At 41.7% G+C, this 13,153-nt stretch overlaps 1 protein-coding gene across 12 annotated transcripts in view; it reads right to left on the bottom strand.

The window, feature by feature from the left end:
- Window positions 1–13,153, bottom strand: part of TJP1 (tight junction protein 1) — a 267,513-nt gene that overhangs the window by 10,491 nt on the left and 243,869 nt on the right. For 6 of the 12 annotated variants that reach the window (XM_054532460.2, XM_054532462.2, XM_054532461.2 and 3 more), the window contains 6 exons: window positions 10,036–10,386; window positions 9,454–9,693; window positions 7,938–8,810; window positions 7,705–7,802; window positions 6,294–6,521; window positions 515–684 (listed from right to left, as the gene is read on the bottom strand). In XM_054532460.2, coding sequence (XP_054388435.1) covers window positions 515–684; window positions 6,294–6,521; window positions 7,705–7,802; window positions 7,938–8,810; window positions 9,454–9,693; window positions 10,036–10,386 — 1,960 coding nt within the window. The remainder of the gene's footprint in view (window positions 1–514; window positions 685–6,293; window positions 6,522–7,704; window positions 7,803–7,937; window positions 8,811–9,453; window positions 9,694–10,035; window positions 10,387–13,153) is intronic. The other 6 variants (XM_054532463.2, XM_063716122.1, XM_054532464.2 and 3 more) reach the window with 1 other exon arrangement.

Genomic DNA, 13,153 nt, shown 5'->3' with positions numbered 1-13,153 from the left:
CGGAATAATAAGAGAAGTCTATGCTAGGAAAATGCCTGTCCACGGCAGAAGAGATAAACACTTTGTGTTATATGCTGAGAGTAAAATGTTACAAAGCTCTTAAGATGAATAAGCTGGAGCTATATGTGATCTACCTGGTATGCAAATGCAAAAGTCAAAGTGCTATGGGATACATTTTATGTGAAACATTATGGCTTTTCTATTTGGGTGTGTGAAGATAAAACATAATAGGTTTTACAAACCATCTTTAGATATACTGGCAAACACTACTTCCAGAAGATTTAGAGACTAGCATAAAACAGATTAAAATCTGTTTAGCTAAAAGACTTGTACAAAATAATGGTCTTGTAAAAACAGGAGACATACTTTTAACAAAATTCGTAGTTTTTACTGTTCCCAGCCCAAAGGTTTCAAGCATGTATTTTTTAATGTAAAAACCATTTTGCCTAGAAACCACCAGAATTTTACTTCATAAGCATTACTGTGTTAAAATGTGTACTTCTGAACTTCCTACCTTCACCATGTGCTCCCTTAGAATGTATGTGGAGAGACGCGCTGGTGACAGGCTGAGAAGGCTGGGCGTACTGCGAGGGCAATGGAGGAGGAGGGGGAGTGGCCTGGATGGGTTCATAGCGTTTCTCGCCAAATGATCTATCCACACCATCAGCTTCAGGAGGCTTTCCCCTGTTAACAAATGAAGAAAATGCCAACACCTGAAAATGGACTCACATTTACAAAACAAGTTCTCATTTCTCCATGTATTTCTAAGTTAAAAAAAACTAGAAATTTCACTATTTATTCTCATGAGTATGGGTAGCTACTCTACCAAAATATAAAAACAGATTCAACCATTTATCGGCACAAGAAATGTCCAGACACACAAATACTTTAAGAATATTAGTAAAACATCCAGAAGATGGCAACCAAAGGCAGGTGAAATTTTGGGTATAGTTTAATATTTAATTGTTATTTACAAAAGATAGTAACATTGACAGATTTAAGAAAGTCTTGCAAATATTCTGAAAACATATCATGGCACAAATTTTCCTGAGACCCACTTTTTTTTTTTTGAGACAGGGTCTCATTCTGTCGCCCAGACTGGAGTGCAGTGGCACGATCTTAGTTCACCACAACCTCTGCCTCCCAGGCTCAAGCGATTCTTCTGCCTCAGCCTCCCGAGTAGCTGGGATTATAGGCACCAGCCACCACGCCTGGCTAATTTTTGTACTTTTAGTAGAGATGGCGTTTCACCATGTTGGCCAGGCTGCTCTTGAACTCCTGACCTCAAGTGAGCCGCCTGCCTCTGCTTCTTAAAATGCTGGGATTACAGGCATGAACCACCGCACCCGGCCCTAGACCCACTTCTGATTTTGTATCTGGCATCTGGCATACTCGGAGCACCATAAAAACAGATGTCACAGACTAGGGGTTGGAAACTTTTTCACTGAAACACCAGAGAGTAAACGTTTGTGGTCTTTTGGCCCATACAGTCTTTGTTACAACTATTCAAACTATGCGGTTATAGCCTCGAAGCAGCCACAGACAATGGGCATATCTGTGTTTCAGTAAAACTAAAAAAACTGGAGCTTTTACTTTAAAATTTCCCCTTGAGTTACTAGGTCCATTTTTTGGTTAAATGACTGCTAGAGCAGCAGATCCTGCTTTATTTTACAAGGTTCATTTAAGTCAAATTGTGCCATGTATGCTTATTTTTTCAGATTGCCAATTGTTAATATGTAACACAAAATTCACACAAATCTTTTTAAAAGACCCATAATTGCAACATTGCCATCTAAACCTTACTTGCTGAATGCCAAAGCTGCACTAGCTTTATGTGCACCAACAATAACATATACATTTGGAATACCCCTGGTCATTTTCATAAATTTTCATTGAAGAAGTCTTATGATTGGCTTTTTTATCTTGCTTTCATGAATTTAGACTAAGCCCTTGATGATGACATTAAAATCTGAAAGTGCACATAATGCCAGTGACACAGTGAGGGACACCTTATGGAACAGCCTCACATTAATTGCCAGTCTTACCACTTGACGTTCCTTTTCAAGTAGTCATAGCTAGTGTAAGAGCCAAGAAATCTAGGTGATGGCAAAGCAAGCGCAATAGAAAAATGAAAGAAAATGGTCAATCTAACTAAGTAAATTTGCAGCAAATGGAACTCAAATGTAATTTAAAAATATCAACCAACATCCACCATTTCACCATAATTTGGTCTATAAAGGAACATATCACTAACTCTTATTTGGCCAAGGAAATTAAAGATAAATAAAACACAGTCACTTAGTTATGCCCCGTCTGCTGGCCCACCCTTCATGTACTTTAACTGGTACTGCAGTGAAGAGCAATGTGTTTGAACTTTGCTCCTTCTCCACCTCTGTTGCAGCTGCTAATAGTGAGCAAAGAAATTTATCAAATCAAAGAGTGGTGATCAAGGATAATTAGCAGGTTCTGAATAAGTGGGAGTGAAATGTCCCATTAAAAAAAAAAAAAAAGGCTGGGCAAAGAAATTCTGCAAGTGAAGACACAGGAAAAAGTAACACAACAGAAGAGCTACACTGAGCCCCTGGGAGGGGAATGGTAAATGGACAGATATAAACATGCCTGGCTTGAAACCTGGCCAGGCTTCACATGTTCCTTTCTAGCAAGACCTCCTCCATCTCCAATCATAAGCTGGGCCCTGTGGTGGTGGAGTCTTACGGGTGAAGCTGCATGCTTGATGCTCAGGCTCTCTCTCATCTAATGATGTCTCACAAACACAAAAACAACTGAACATCAGTCTCTTAGATTTAGTTCTTTAAAAGCTAAAAACCACCATCATTTATGGAGACCTGGAAGTCTCACATAGTGAGTTGAGTCCTGAAAGGTAGATTTCATAACAAAAAATCCCTGGTTGTCCTGAAGAAGTTGACTCAATCTCTGGACTGAGACATGTGCACAGCCCTGGAGGAACATTGCTCTTCTTGCACTGTCTTAAAATCCTGGAAACTTCTAATTTACTTTGGAGGTGAATGTCTAAGCTACTGTCTCCTAACCTTTCCAGTTCTAATCCAGCTCTATGGAACTGTTAGACTGGGTAATATCTGCTTGCTTCCTGGGGCATCTGTCCTGTGCTAACAAAGATTATTTTCCATCTCTAATTCTCACCATTTCTGAGGTGTGTTTTTAAGTGAAGCATAAGCACACATCATCTGGAGGAAGAAAATTTTGGTACTCCTATATTTACTGAAAGGAAGAAATGCCTGAAGGCAGTCTATTTAGTGACAAACAGTAAATGGTTTTGAAATGCAGGACAGAGTCCTACATTTTAAGCTATTTTCCAGTTGATGAAGTTGTACCCACCATTGGACAACAGGATGAAAAAGCGTTACAAGGGAAAGTTACAGAAACAACTACCCTCTTAGTTATCTTCCATGACCCTTATTCTCCTTTCCAGTTCTCTAACCATTAAATGCCTATATGGGAAAATGCAGCACAATTATAAAGAGTTTCAATTTCACACTACAAAGGAAAAAAAAGTATACTGGTATCCAGCCCAAACTATACTTTTCTCACTCACAGCAGCAGCGAGTAAAATCAAACTGAGTTCTGAGTAAATTCACAAAGACAGATGTCATCTGTTTCACAATATATCCCTGTGAAAACAATGACCAGGTAATACAGGTTCCTTCCAGAGCTGTGTTAATGAAAAGGAGGGTGGTGGATGCACCTAGTATACCATGCCCTGTTTTAAGCTTCATTCACTCAACAATTACTGAGCCCCTACTGTATGCAAGGCAATGTTCTACACCCTGAAGTTATACATCACAAATAAGCTAAGTCTTCTTTCTAGAAAAACAAATTAACACAGAAAGCAAACATGCATTTCAATCGATTCCCTGGCAAAACAACTTACTTTTTAGACCTAAATATACCCTTTTTTTTTGAGATGAGTCTGGCTCTGTCGCCCAGACTGGAGTGCAGTGGCACGATCTCGGCTCATTGCAAGCTCCGCCTCCCGGGTTCATGCCATTCTCCTGCCTCAGCCTCCAGAGTAGCTGGGACTACAGGCGCCTGCCACCATGCCCAGCTAATTTTTTGTATTTTTAGTATAGACAGGGTTTCACCATATTAGCCAGGATGGTCTCGATCTCCTGACCTCATGATCCGCCCGCCTCGGCCTCCCAAAGTGCTGGGATTACAGGCATGAGCCACTGCACCCGGCTTTTTTTTTTTTTTTTTTTTTTTTTTTTTGAGACGGAGTCTCACTCTGTTGTCCAAGCTGGAGTCCAGTGGCGCGATCTCCGCTCACTGCAAGCTGTCTCCCGGGTTCACGCCATTCTCCTGCCTCCGCCTCCTGAGTAGCTGGGACTACAGGCGCCCGCCACCATGCCCCACTAATTTTTTTGTATTTTTAGTAGAGATGGGGTTTCATCGTGTTAGCCAGGATGGTCTCGATCTCCTGACCTCGTGATCCGCCCGCCTCGGTCTCCCAAAGTGCTGGGATTATAGGCATGAGCCACCGTGCCTGGCCACATAATCTTTTAAGGTTGTATTCTATTTACCAAATATGTAAAACGATAAATAAGAGCTATCTTTAAACTAAACCCCTGAGCCGCCTTCTGACAGGAATGAATGTGTTTAACGGTGTTTAGTAAAAATAATAACTAAAGGGTACACCCTTCTGTCTTACCAAAGGTGAGCTCCTATGGCTCAGTGCCTAGCTCACTTTAGGCTAGATACCATTTAGATGCTACGATAACTGTGTAATTGAATTCTTGTAACACTGTAAATGTAAATGAATTCCTAATGACAAATCCACATCTGTTTTTGTTCTTGTGGGTTTTGTTCTGTTGAGGTATGAACCCAGCTGTGTGCCTGTGTGGGTTTATATTGTGCCTAGCTCACTTCAGTCCAGACACCATCTAGATGCCACAACCCCTTTCTAGTGTTGTGCTAAGGGGTGGTTCACAACACTAGCGCAAGACACGATTTGCATTTAATATAACCCCCACTGCAGCACTCTCAGTTTGCATTTGTGTTCTCATAAACTGCTTTCTTCTGTAAACACAAAGCCTTAAATATAGGACAGTGAAAAAAGTCTTCACTACGAATGATGTCTTAGAAAAAAGCAGTGGTAATTAAAATTAGGTTTTAATGTTAGTGGTTTTAAAGTACGTTCTAAAACAATTTTCACTCAATAGTAAATGACAAATAGGTCATTTCCCAAGACAATCCAAAGCCCACACAACTAAGTAAGGAAAAATCTAGGTGCTTTTCATCTAGACACAATACTATGTGTGATGAATTCTAGTATGTCCATCTGGCTAGGTACTGCTATGAAGGGATTTTTCAGGTGTAATGTTCCCAGTCAGTTGAGGGGAGATGGTCTTGGGAGGGCCTGGCCTAATCAGCAGAGCCCTCTGAATGAGAATTTAGGCCTTCCCTGATCCCACACTCCCCAGGAGCTCAAAATCTTCCCTTCCTGACCAACTGCCCTCTGAAATAGGACTTGCTTAGCCAGCCCCTGTAACTGTGTAAATGAATTTCTTTTGACAAATCCAGATCTGTTTTTGTTCTTGTGGGTTTTGTTCTGTTGAGGTATGAATCTATCTGTGTGCCTGTGTGGGCTTAGACCCAACTATCAGTACCAAATTCTCTTATCAGTCAGGGTTCAACCAGAGACACAGAACCAGTAGGAGACACAAACCCATCCAGGCACAAGAAAGGAGAACAAACCAACACGAAACCCGGGGATGAGTAAACGGAGGGGAGCAGCAAGCACAGGGAAAAGATGACTGGGAGTCAAGAAACTTGGGGCTCAGTCCCAGCTCTGCCCTGTCATTTTCCCTCACCTGTAAAACTGGATCAGAAATCTTACAAAAACAAAAAACAAAAACCTGTTCAGTATTTCCCTCAAACAGGATCCTCCTCACATCTGTTTTTATATTTAAAAAATAAAAACAGAAAAGAACAAGAACCAGCATGACATCATTAGGTGTGTGTACAGAAGTGAAGACCGATGATTACCTAGCGATGAGGGTCCTTGTGGTTGACACTGCCTTCTGTCAAAACCCTGTGATGTTAGCATCTTTGTGAATGCAGAAACCATGTACATCTAATAGCAGACTTTAAAAACAAAACACACATCCCAGAACTAAAAAGTATGTACAATGCTGAACCACCAGAGCCTACAGAAATCATATATTACACTTAAATTATTTTTCTTCAAAATATATTGAACTGCACGAGATTAATATGCTGCATCCTATTTTTAAAAGCCAGGTGAAATAGCTTACTTTGAAGAATAACTAGAAAAATTTGATTGATTCTGAGAATGAGCTGGCTTTGCAGGCTCAGAGAGATGGCTGGCAGCAATGTGTGCAGGAGGCTTATTCTCAAAACTTCTTCGGTCAAAGTATGAGAGCTGTTTTCGATAATATTCTTCATCTTCTTCAGGGTCATAATGATTTGACCGAACGATATCTTCAGGTGGCTTCAGTTGAGGTTTTTGAGGTTCTGGGATCCTAACAGATAATGAATGACAAAAGGAACACCTTTTTAGATAGTAATGTTATGAAGGAAGTAGAATATGTAAGTCTTATCTTGACCAAAAGGTCAATAATTACTAACTGCTGTGATTACCGAGGATCTGAGCAGTCCAACAGTTAAAAATGGATATTTCAAATCCCATGTCCTTACAGAGTATACTCAAAAGGCAGCCCCCTTCTGGCTCATGAGTCCTTTAACACAATATAATAAGCTAAACGATTATATGATTAGGGGACAGCAGGTTAGAAGTAGTTAATCAGAAAGACAAAGGGCAATGTAACCAAGACAGTGAACATCTTGAGAAGTACATATACCAAGGTCAAGAACAGTAAATGATGGACTTTAAGAACTTTCAAAGGGATTTTTAAGAACTCAGTCCAGGATCTCAATGATTCTCATACGAACAAATAACTCTATATGGTCTAAAGTTCTAGAAGGCATAGAAAGCAGATGAGGAAGAAAGCAAGTCATTAAGTACATTCATATTAGACAGTTCTCTTCTTTATCCTAAGTGCAAACATATATTCAGTCAAAAAAAAAATCAGAAGAACTGTATTCAAATCTAATCTGTCACTTATTGGCAGTGCAATGAGGCCATAGGAAAAAGCTCAGGCTGAGGAGCAGCGGGCCAGGTTTCTCTTCCAGCTCTAAGAAGTCTTGTAAGTTACTTAACCCCTCTCAGCCTCAGTGTCTCTCTCTACAATGCAGAACAACGACAGCGTCACCTCATTATGCTGATGTGCTTAGCACAAGGGCAAGCACCTTATGCATGCTCACTAAATGATTTAGTTATCTTAACCAATCTGAGTCTGTTTCCTCACCACTGGAAACTAAGAGTTCACATGTCGAAAAGCACTTTTAAAACTAAAAAACATAATACAAATGTCAGAGCTTAAAAACGTTTATTTAATCATCTGCTTGGAGAATATCTTTCCGAAAGTTTGCTAAAGGTATAAAGATTTGTCAGAAAAGGTATAATAAAGTTCTGTTTTTTTCCCCCTAGAATCACTGTTTAGGAGAGCTGATAGTTTTTATTTAAGGACAAACTCCTCCTATTCACACCTCTCCTCTACTAACACAGTAAAAGGTTTTCTTATTGACTAAGAGGGTTAAATTCCTGGTCAGTTCTATGCCACAAAGAGCGCAAAGTGCACTCACCTGTACAGAGTTTTGTCATGTTCACTGAATTGATTCTGAGAAGTGGGTTTGGGACCAATGATGGGAGCACCTGAAGGTTTAGATGCTACCTCTGGAGGCTGTTTAAAAAAAAAGACAAATATGCCTAAGGAACAAATAATTACAGAATAGATATCATGTAATGGGGGAGGGGAGAGCCAAGAAGCCTTTTAAACTGTGTGCCCATGCATCCAAGGCACTAAAGACATATTTACCTTAAAACTGCCAGTGTCATTTACATCCTTCTTGGTCTCTAAGGATGCAGACCTTTTGTTTTCAAACATCTTAACTCTGGTGAGTACAGACTGTGGCTTCATTGCTGGATCTTCCTCTTCTTCGGTTTGAGTTGGGGGTGGAGGCAGTGGTTTGGTATTTGAAGGCAGAGCTTCTAGCTTATGCTGAGATGAAGGTATCAGCGGAGGGACAGCTGCAGCACCATGGAGAGGCTCAAAATGACCTGCTCTAGACGTAAATCCTTGGGGTGGTACTTGCTCGTAACTGCGTGAATATTGCTCAAAATACTGCTTGGACTCTGCGGGCTTGGGCCCTGCTGAAGGGTGGGGCTGGGCTTCCGGTCTGAGTCTACCATGTGTGTCATACCCAGGAGCTGGCTGCTCTTCGTGCCGCAGGGCGGATGCTCTAGGTGCCTGTTCGTAACGTGGTCTGCTGTCATAGGACAGAGGGGCTGGCTCTTCAAAACGTGGAAAGTACCCTCGTTCTGAGGACTCTTCGGGATGCTGTCTGGAGTCAAGGTCTCGAGAGTGCTGATTATCAAAAGGTGGCTGAGATGGGTAGGGCTGTTTGTCATCATAATATGACCACTGTTCTTCGTACATGGGGACGCGATCTTCGTATCGCAGACGATGTTCATAGTTTCGAGAAAACTGGTCCGTATAGCTTGAGGACTCGTATCTGTATGTGGGCTGCTCGAGGTCTCTGCTGGCTTGTTTCTCTACGTATGGGAGTTGGGGTTCATAGGTCAGATTAGGCTCTTTGTCTGGCCTGTGCCCTGGGTGACTAACGGCTGGCTGTTTCAAAACATGGTTCTGCCTCATCATTTCCTCGGGATATGGATCCTTTCTATACACCTGTATAAAAAATTCACATTTAAGGACAAAGTCTTGTTTCTAATTCTAGTCTATTTTATTAGACTATGATTAAATATTAAACTATGATTTAATATGTGAAAATGGTATGTTTTACCATTTATTATCAGGATAGACAAGATTAGTGGAAAAAGCTGGTTTAAGTGAAAGCTCAAAATTTATAATGCAGGTAGGGGCTTTTATGTTTCAGCATGTACTAAATAAACAGTGAGTTAAAGATAAATATTAAATTTAGTAGAAAATTAATGCACTATTGATTACACTTCATTTTGACACTGAAAAATCCTAAAGCAAATTTACGGGCATCATAATTTGTATTAACATAAATATGTTTATGATGGGTTTTGATTACATATTAAGGAATTCTGGAAGATACTGAAAGCCAAAAATAAAAATAATATAATAAGCACAAATCTCAATTAAAAGGCCTGTTTTCAAATAATCAGTATACCAATGGAAGCCATGCAAACTACAAAACTGAAATGATTTGTATTGATTTGAAAGCATTACAGTGTATAAGCCTGCAGTAAAAAAGCAAAAGGAACACTTAAAGGGCAAAGCAAAAATGATCATGTGCCAGGCTGATGGACAGCAACAAATGAGTGCAACAGCGCAGCACAGGTACCTTTGCTGGGTCTACATGCGGCGACAATGATGGTTCTTGGCCTCTTAGCATTATGTTAGCTGCCTCAGTACTCGGTGTTCTTAAACAATCAGCTCGTGGTGAGTAAGAGGTGGAAGGAGCTGGGGTGGGCTCCTCCAGTCTCACATTAGTTAAATTTACATTATGATTAACGGCAGAGGTTGATGATGCTGGGTTTGTTTCAGGCGAAAGGTAAGGGACTGGAGATGAAGCTTCTGCTTTCTGTGAAGTGTTTAAAATATTTTAAATATAGTGTTTCTGTTTACTGCTAACTTTCCACTTCAATTTATAGTGATTGGTAGACATACATTTTAAGTGTGCTGAATAACAAAACTATGACCTCATGTCCTGAACTTTTTGGAAAAAAAAAAAAAATCCAGTACATTGCTGTGTTAAGACAAACACACAAAATTTAGAATTAAGCCCTTGGTACTCTCAAATTGAAACTGAAGATTAATTCTTAATCTGGAGAAAGGACAACATATATATTTTTAACTCAATCACCACATTCTAAAACTTAATAATGCACCTCTATCTACAAAACGTTGAATGCTTGCTGCTTACCTGTTGAGAGGCTGGCTTAAATCCAGGGGAGTCTATTCTATGAATTGGCTGTGGCTGCGCTTGTGGTGAGTAAGGAGGATATGTTTGGTTTTCATGATGCATTCCAGAGGAGTCCTCTCTTACAGGCTCAGAGGACCGTGTAATGGCAGACTCCGGTGGAGTCCCAACCTCATCATTAAGAGTTTCATCTAGTTCTTGATCAGTGTAGGCCCCGCCTTCTGTGTCTGTGTCTTCATAGTCAGAAGTGTGTCTACTGTCCGTGCTATACATTGAGTATTCACTACCTGGAGCTGACAGGTAGGACAGACGATCATCATGCAAATCAAGGTCATCACTTGTAGCACCATCCGCCTGGGTCAAATAAAAGTAAATTACAAATTTTATTCAGTAGTTCTTTAAGAGATGGCCTTTATCGTACAAGGCAGATTGAAAAGGCTATCTTTCTCTGGAGAAGTCACATCTACTTCTTGAAACTTCTGGTAAGGAAAAGTCAAGAAGATTGTACAAGCACACACGCAGACACATGGAGCACCCCCTGAGATCTGAAGGGCATGGATGAAGGAAACAGTGGCCGGTAAGCCAGGACAAAGTTAGACTCCAGGGCCCAGCCCTGGAAGACAACGAAGAAACTCTGATACTGCTCAGATTTATAAAACCTACTCACTAGCTCTTCAGCCCTTTTAAGCAAGGGGAAGAGGGAGAATGTTACCAAACTAAGCTCACAGAAACAAGGACACACTGACAGAATAGCGCATGGAAGAATGCCTATGAAATAAACCCAACAGTTCAAAAGTTGAAGAAGAGCTAATATATTTATGTTTAGGAAACAACTAATACGGCTTGGATTTGTGTTCCCACCCAAATCTCATGTTGAATTGTAATCCCCAGTGTTGGGGGAGGGGCCTGGTGGGAGGTGACTGGATCATGGGGGTGGTTTCTAATGGTTTAGCACCATCTCCCTCACACAGTCTTGTGACAGAATTCTCCCAAGATCTGTTCTTTCAAGTGTGCAGCACCTCCCCAACTCTCTTCCTCCTGCTCCAGCCATATAAGATCTGCTTCCTTCCCCTTCCACCAAGATTGTAAGTTGCCTGAGACCTCCCCAGAAGCAGCAGCCTGTACAGCCTGCAGAACTGTGAGCCAATTAAACCCCTTTTCTTTATAAGTTACCCAGTCTCAGGTGGTTCTTTACCACAGTGTGAGAATGGACTAATACAGTAAATTGGTACCAGAGAAGTAGGGCATTGCCCAAAAGATACCTGAAAATGTGGAAGCAGCTTTGGAACTGGGTAATGGGCAGAGGTTGGAACAGTTTGGAGGGCTCAAAAGAAGACAGAAAAATGAGGGGAAGTTTGGAATTTCCTAGAGACCTGTTGAATGGTTTTGACCAAAATGCTAATAGTGATATAGACAATATAAGTCCAGGCTGTGGAGGTCTCAGACAGAGATGAAGAACTTACTGGGAACTGGAGTAAAGGTCATTCATTCTTGCTATGCTTTAGCAAAGACACTGGTGGCATTGTGCCCCTGCTCTAGTGATCTGTGGAACTTTGAACTTGAGAGAGATGATTTAGGGTATCTGAAGGAAGAAATTTCTGAATAGCAAAGCATTCAAGATGCGACCTGGCTGCTTCTAACAGCATGTGTTCATATGTGTGTACAAAGAGATTATCTGAAACTGGAACTTATATTTAAAAGTGAAGCAAAGCATACAAGTTTGGAACATTTGCAGCCTGGCCATGTGGTAAAAAATAAAAACCCATTTTCTGGGGAGGAATTCAAGCTGGCTGCAGAAATTTGCTAAGTAACGAGAGACAGAATGTTAACAGCCAAAACAACGGGGGAAAATGTCTCCAGGGCATTTTGGAAACCTTTGCGGCAGCCCCTCCCATCACAAGCCTGGAGACCTAGGAAGGAAAAAATGGTTTCGTGGGTGAGCCAAGCCAGGCCCGGCCCTGCTGCTCTGTGCAGCCTCAGGACATGGTGCCCTGCATCATGGCTGTTCTAGCTCCAGACATGGCCAAAATGGGCCAAGTTACAGCTCAGGCTGTTGCTTCAGAGTGTGCAAGCCCTAAGCCTTGGCAGCTTCCACATGATGCTAAATCTGCAGGTGCACAGAGGGAGACAGTTGAGACTTGGGAGCCTCTGCCTAGATTTCAGAGGATGTATGGAAATGCCTGGATGTCCAGGCAGAAGTCTGCTGGAGCGGAACCCTCATGGAGACCCTCTAGGGCAGTGTGGAGGGGAAATGTGGGCTTGGAGCCCCCACAGAGTCCCCACTGGGGCACTGCCTAGTGGAGCTGTGAAAAGAGGCCCGTTGTCCTCCAGACCCTAGAAAGGTAGGTCCCCCAACAGCATGCACCATGCACCTGGAAAAGCCATAGGCACACAATGCCAGTCCATGAAAGGAGCTGCAGGGGCTGTGCCCTGCGTGGCTACAGGGGCAGAGCTGTCCAAGGCCTTGGTAGCCCACCCCTTGCATCACTGTAGCCTGGGTGTGACCCGTGGAGTCAACGGAGATTATTTTGGAGCTTTAAGATTTAATGACTAATCTACTTACTTTTGGAATTTCATGGGGATTGGAGCTCCTTTGTTTTGGCAGATTTCTCTATTTTGAAAAGGGAGTATTTACCCAATGTTTATGTCCCCTTTATATCTTGGAAGTAACTAACTTGTTTTTGATTTTACAAGCTCCTAGACAGAAGAGACTAGCCTTGTCTCAGATGAGACCTTGAACTTCTGAGTTAATGCTGAAAGGAGTTAAGACTTTCCGGCACTGTTGGGAATGCACCATCATATTTTGCAATGTGAGAAGGACATGAAATTTGGGAGGGACCAGGAACAGAATGATAAGGTTTGGATTTGTGTCCCCACCCAAATCTCATGTTGAATTATAATCCCCAGTGTTGGAGTAGAGCCTGGTAGGAGGTGATTGGATCATGAGGGCGGTTTCTAATGGTTTAGCACCATCCCCCTAGTGCTATCTTGTGATAAGTGTTCTCCCAAGATCTGTCTGTTTAAAAGCGTGTAGTACTACCCTCTTCTCTCTCTTCCTCCTGCTCCAACCATGTAAGACATGCTTGTTTCCCCTTCACTGTCTTAAGTTTCCTGAGGCCTC

Source organism: Pongo abelii, chromosome 16, assembly GCF_028885655.2.
Source record: "Pongo abelii isolate AG06213 chromosome 16, NHGRI_mPonAbe1-v2.0_pri, whole genome shotgun sequence".
NCBI classification, from domain to species: Eukaryota; Metazoa; Chordata; class Mammalia; order Primates; family Hominidae; genus Pongo; species Pongo abelii.
Note: the sequence above shows the minus strand (reverse complement) of the source record. Positions and strands in the feature narration are given on the sequence as shown.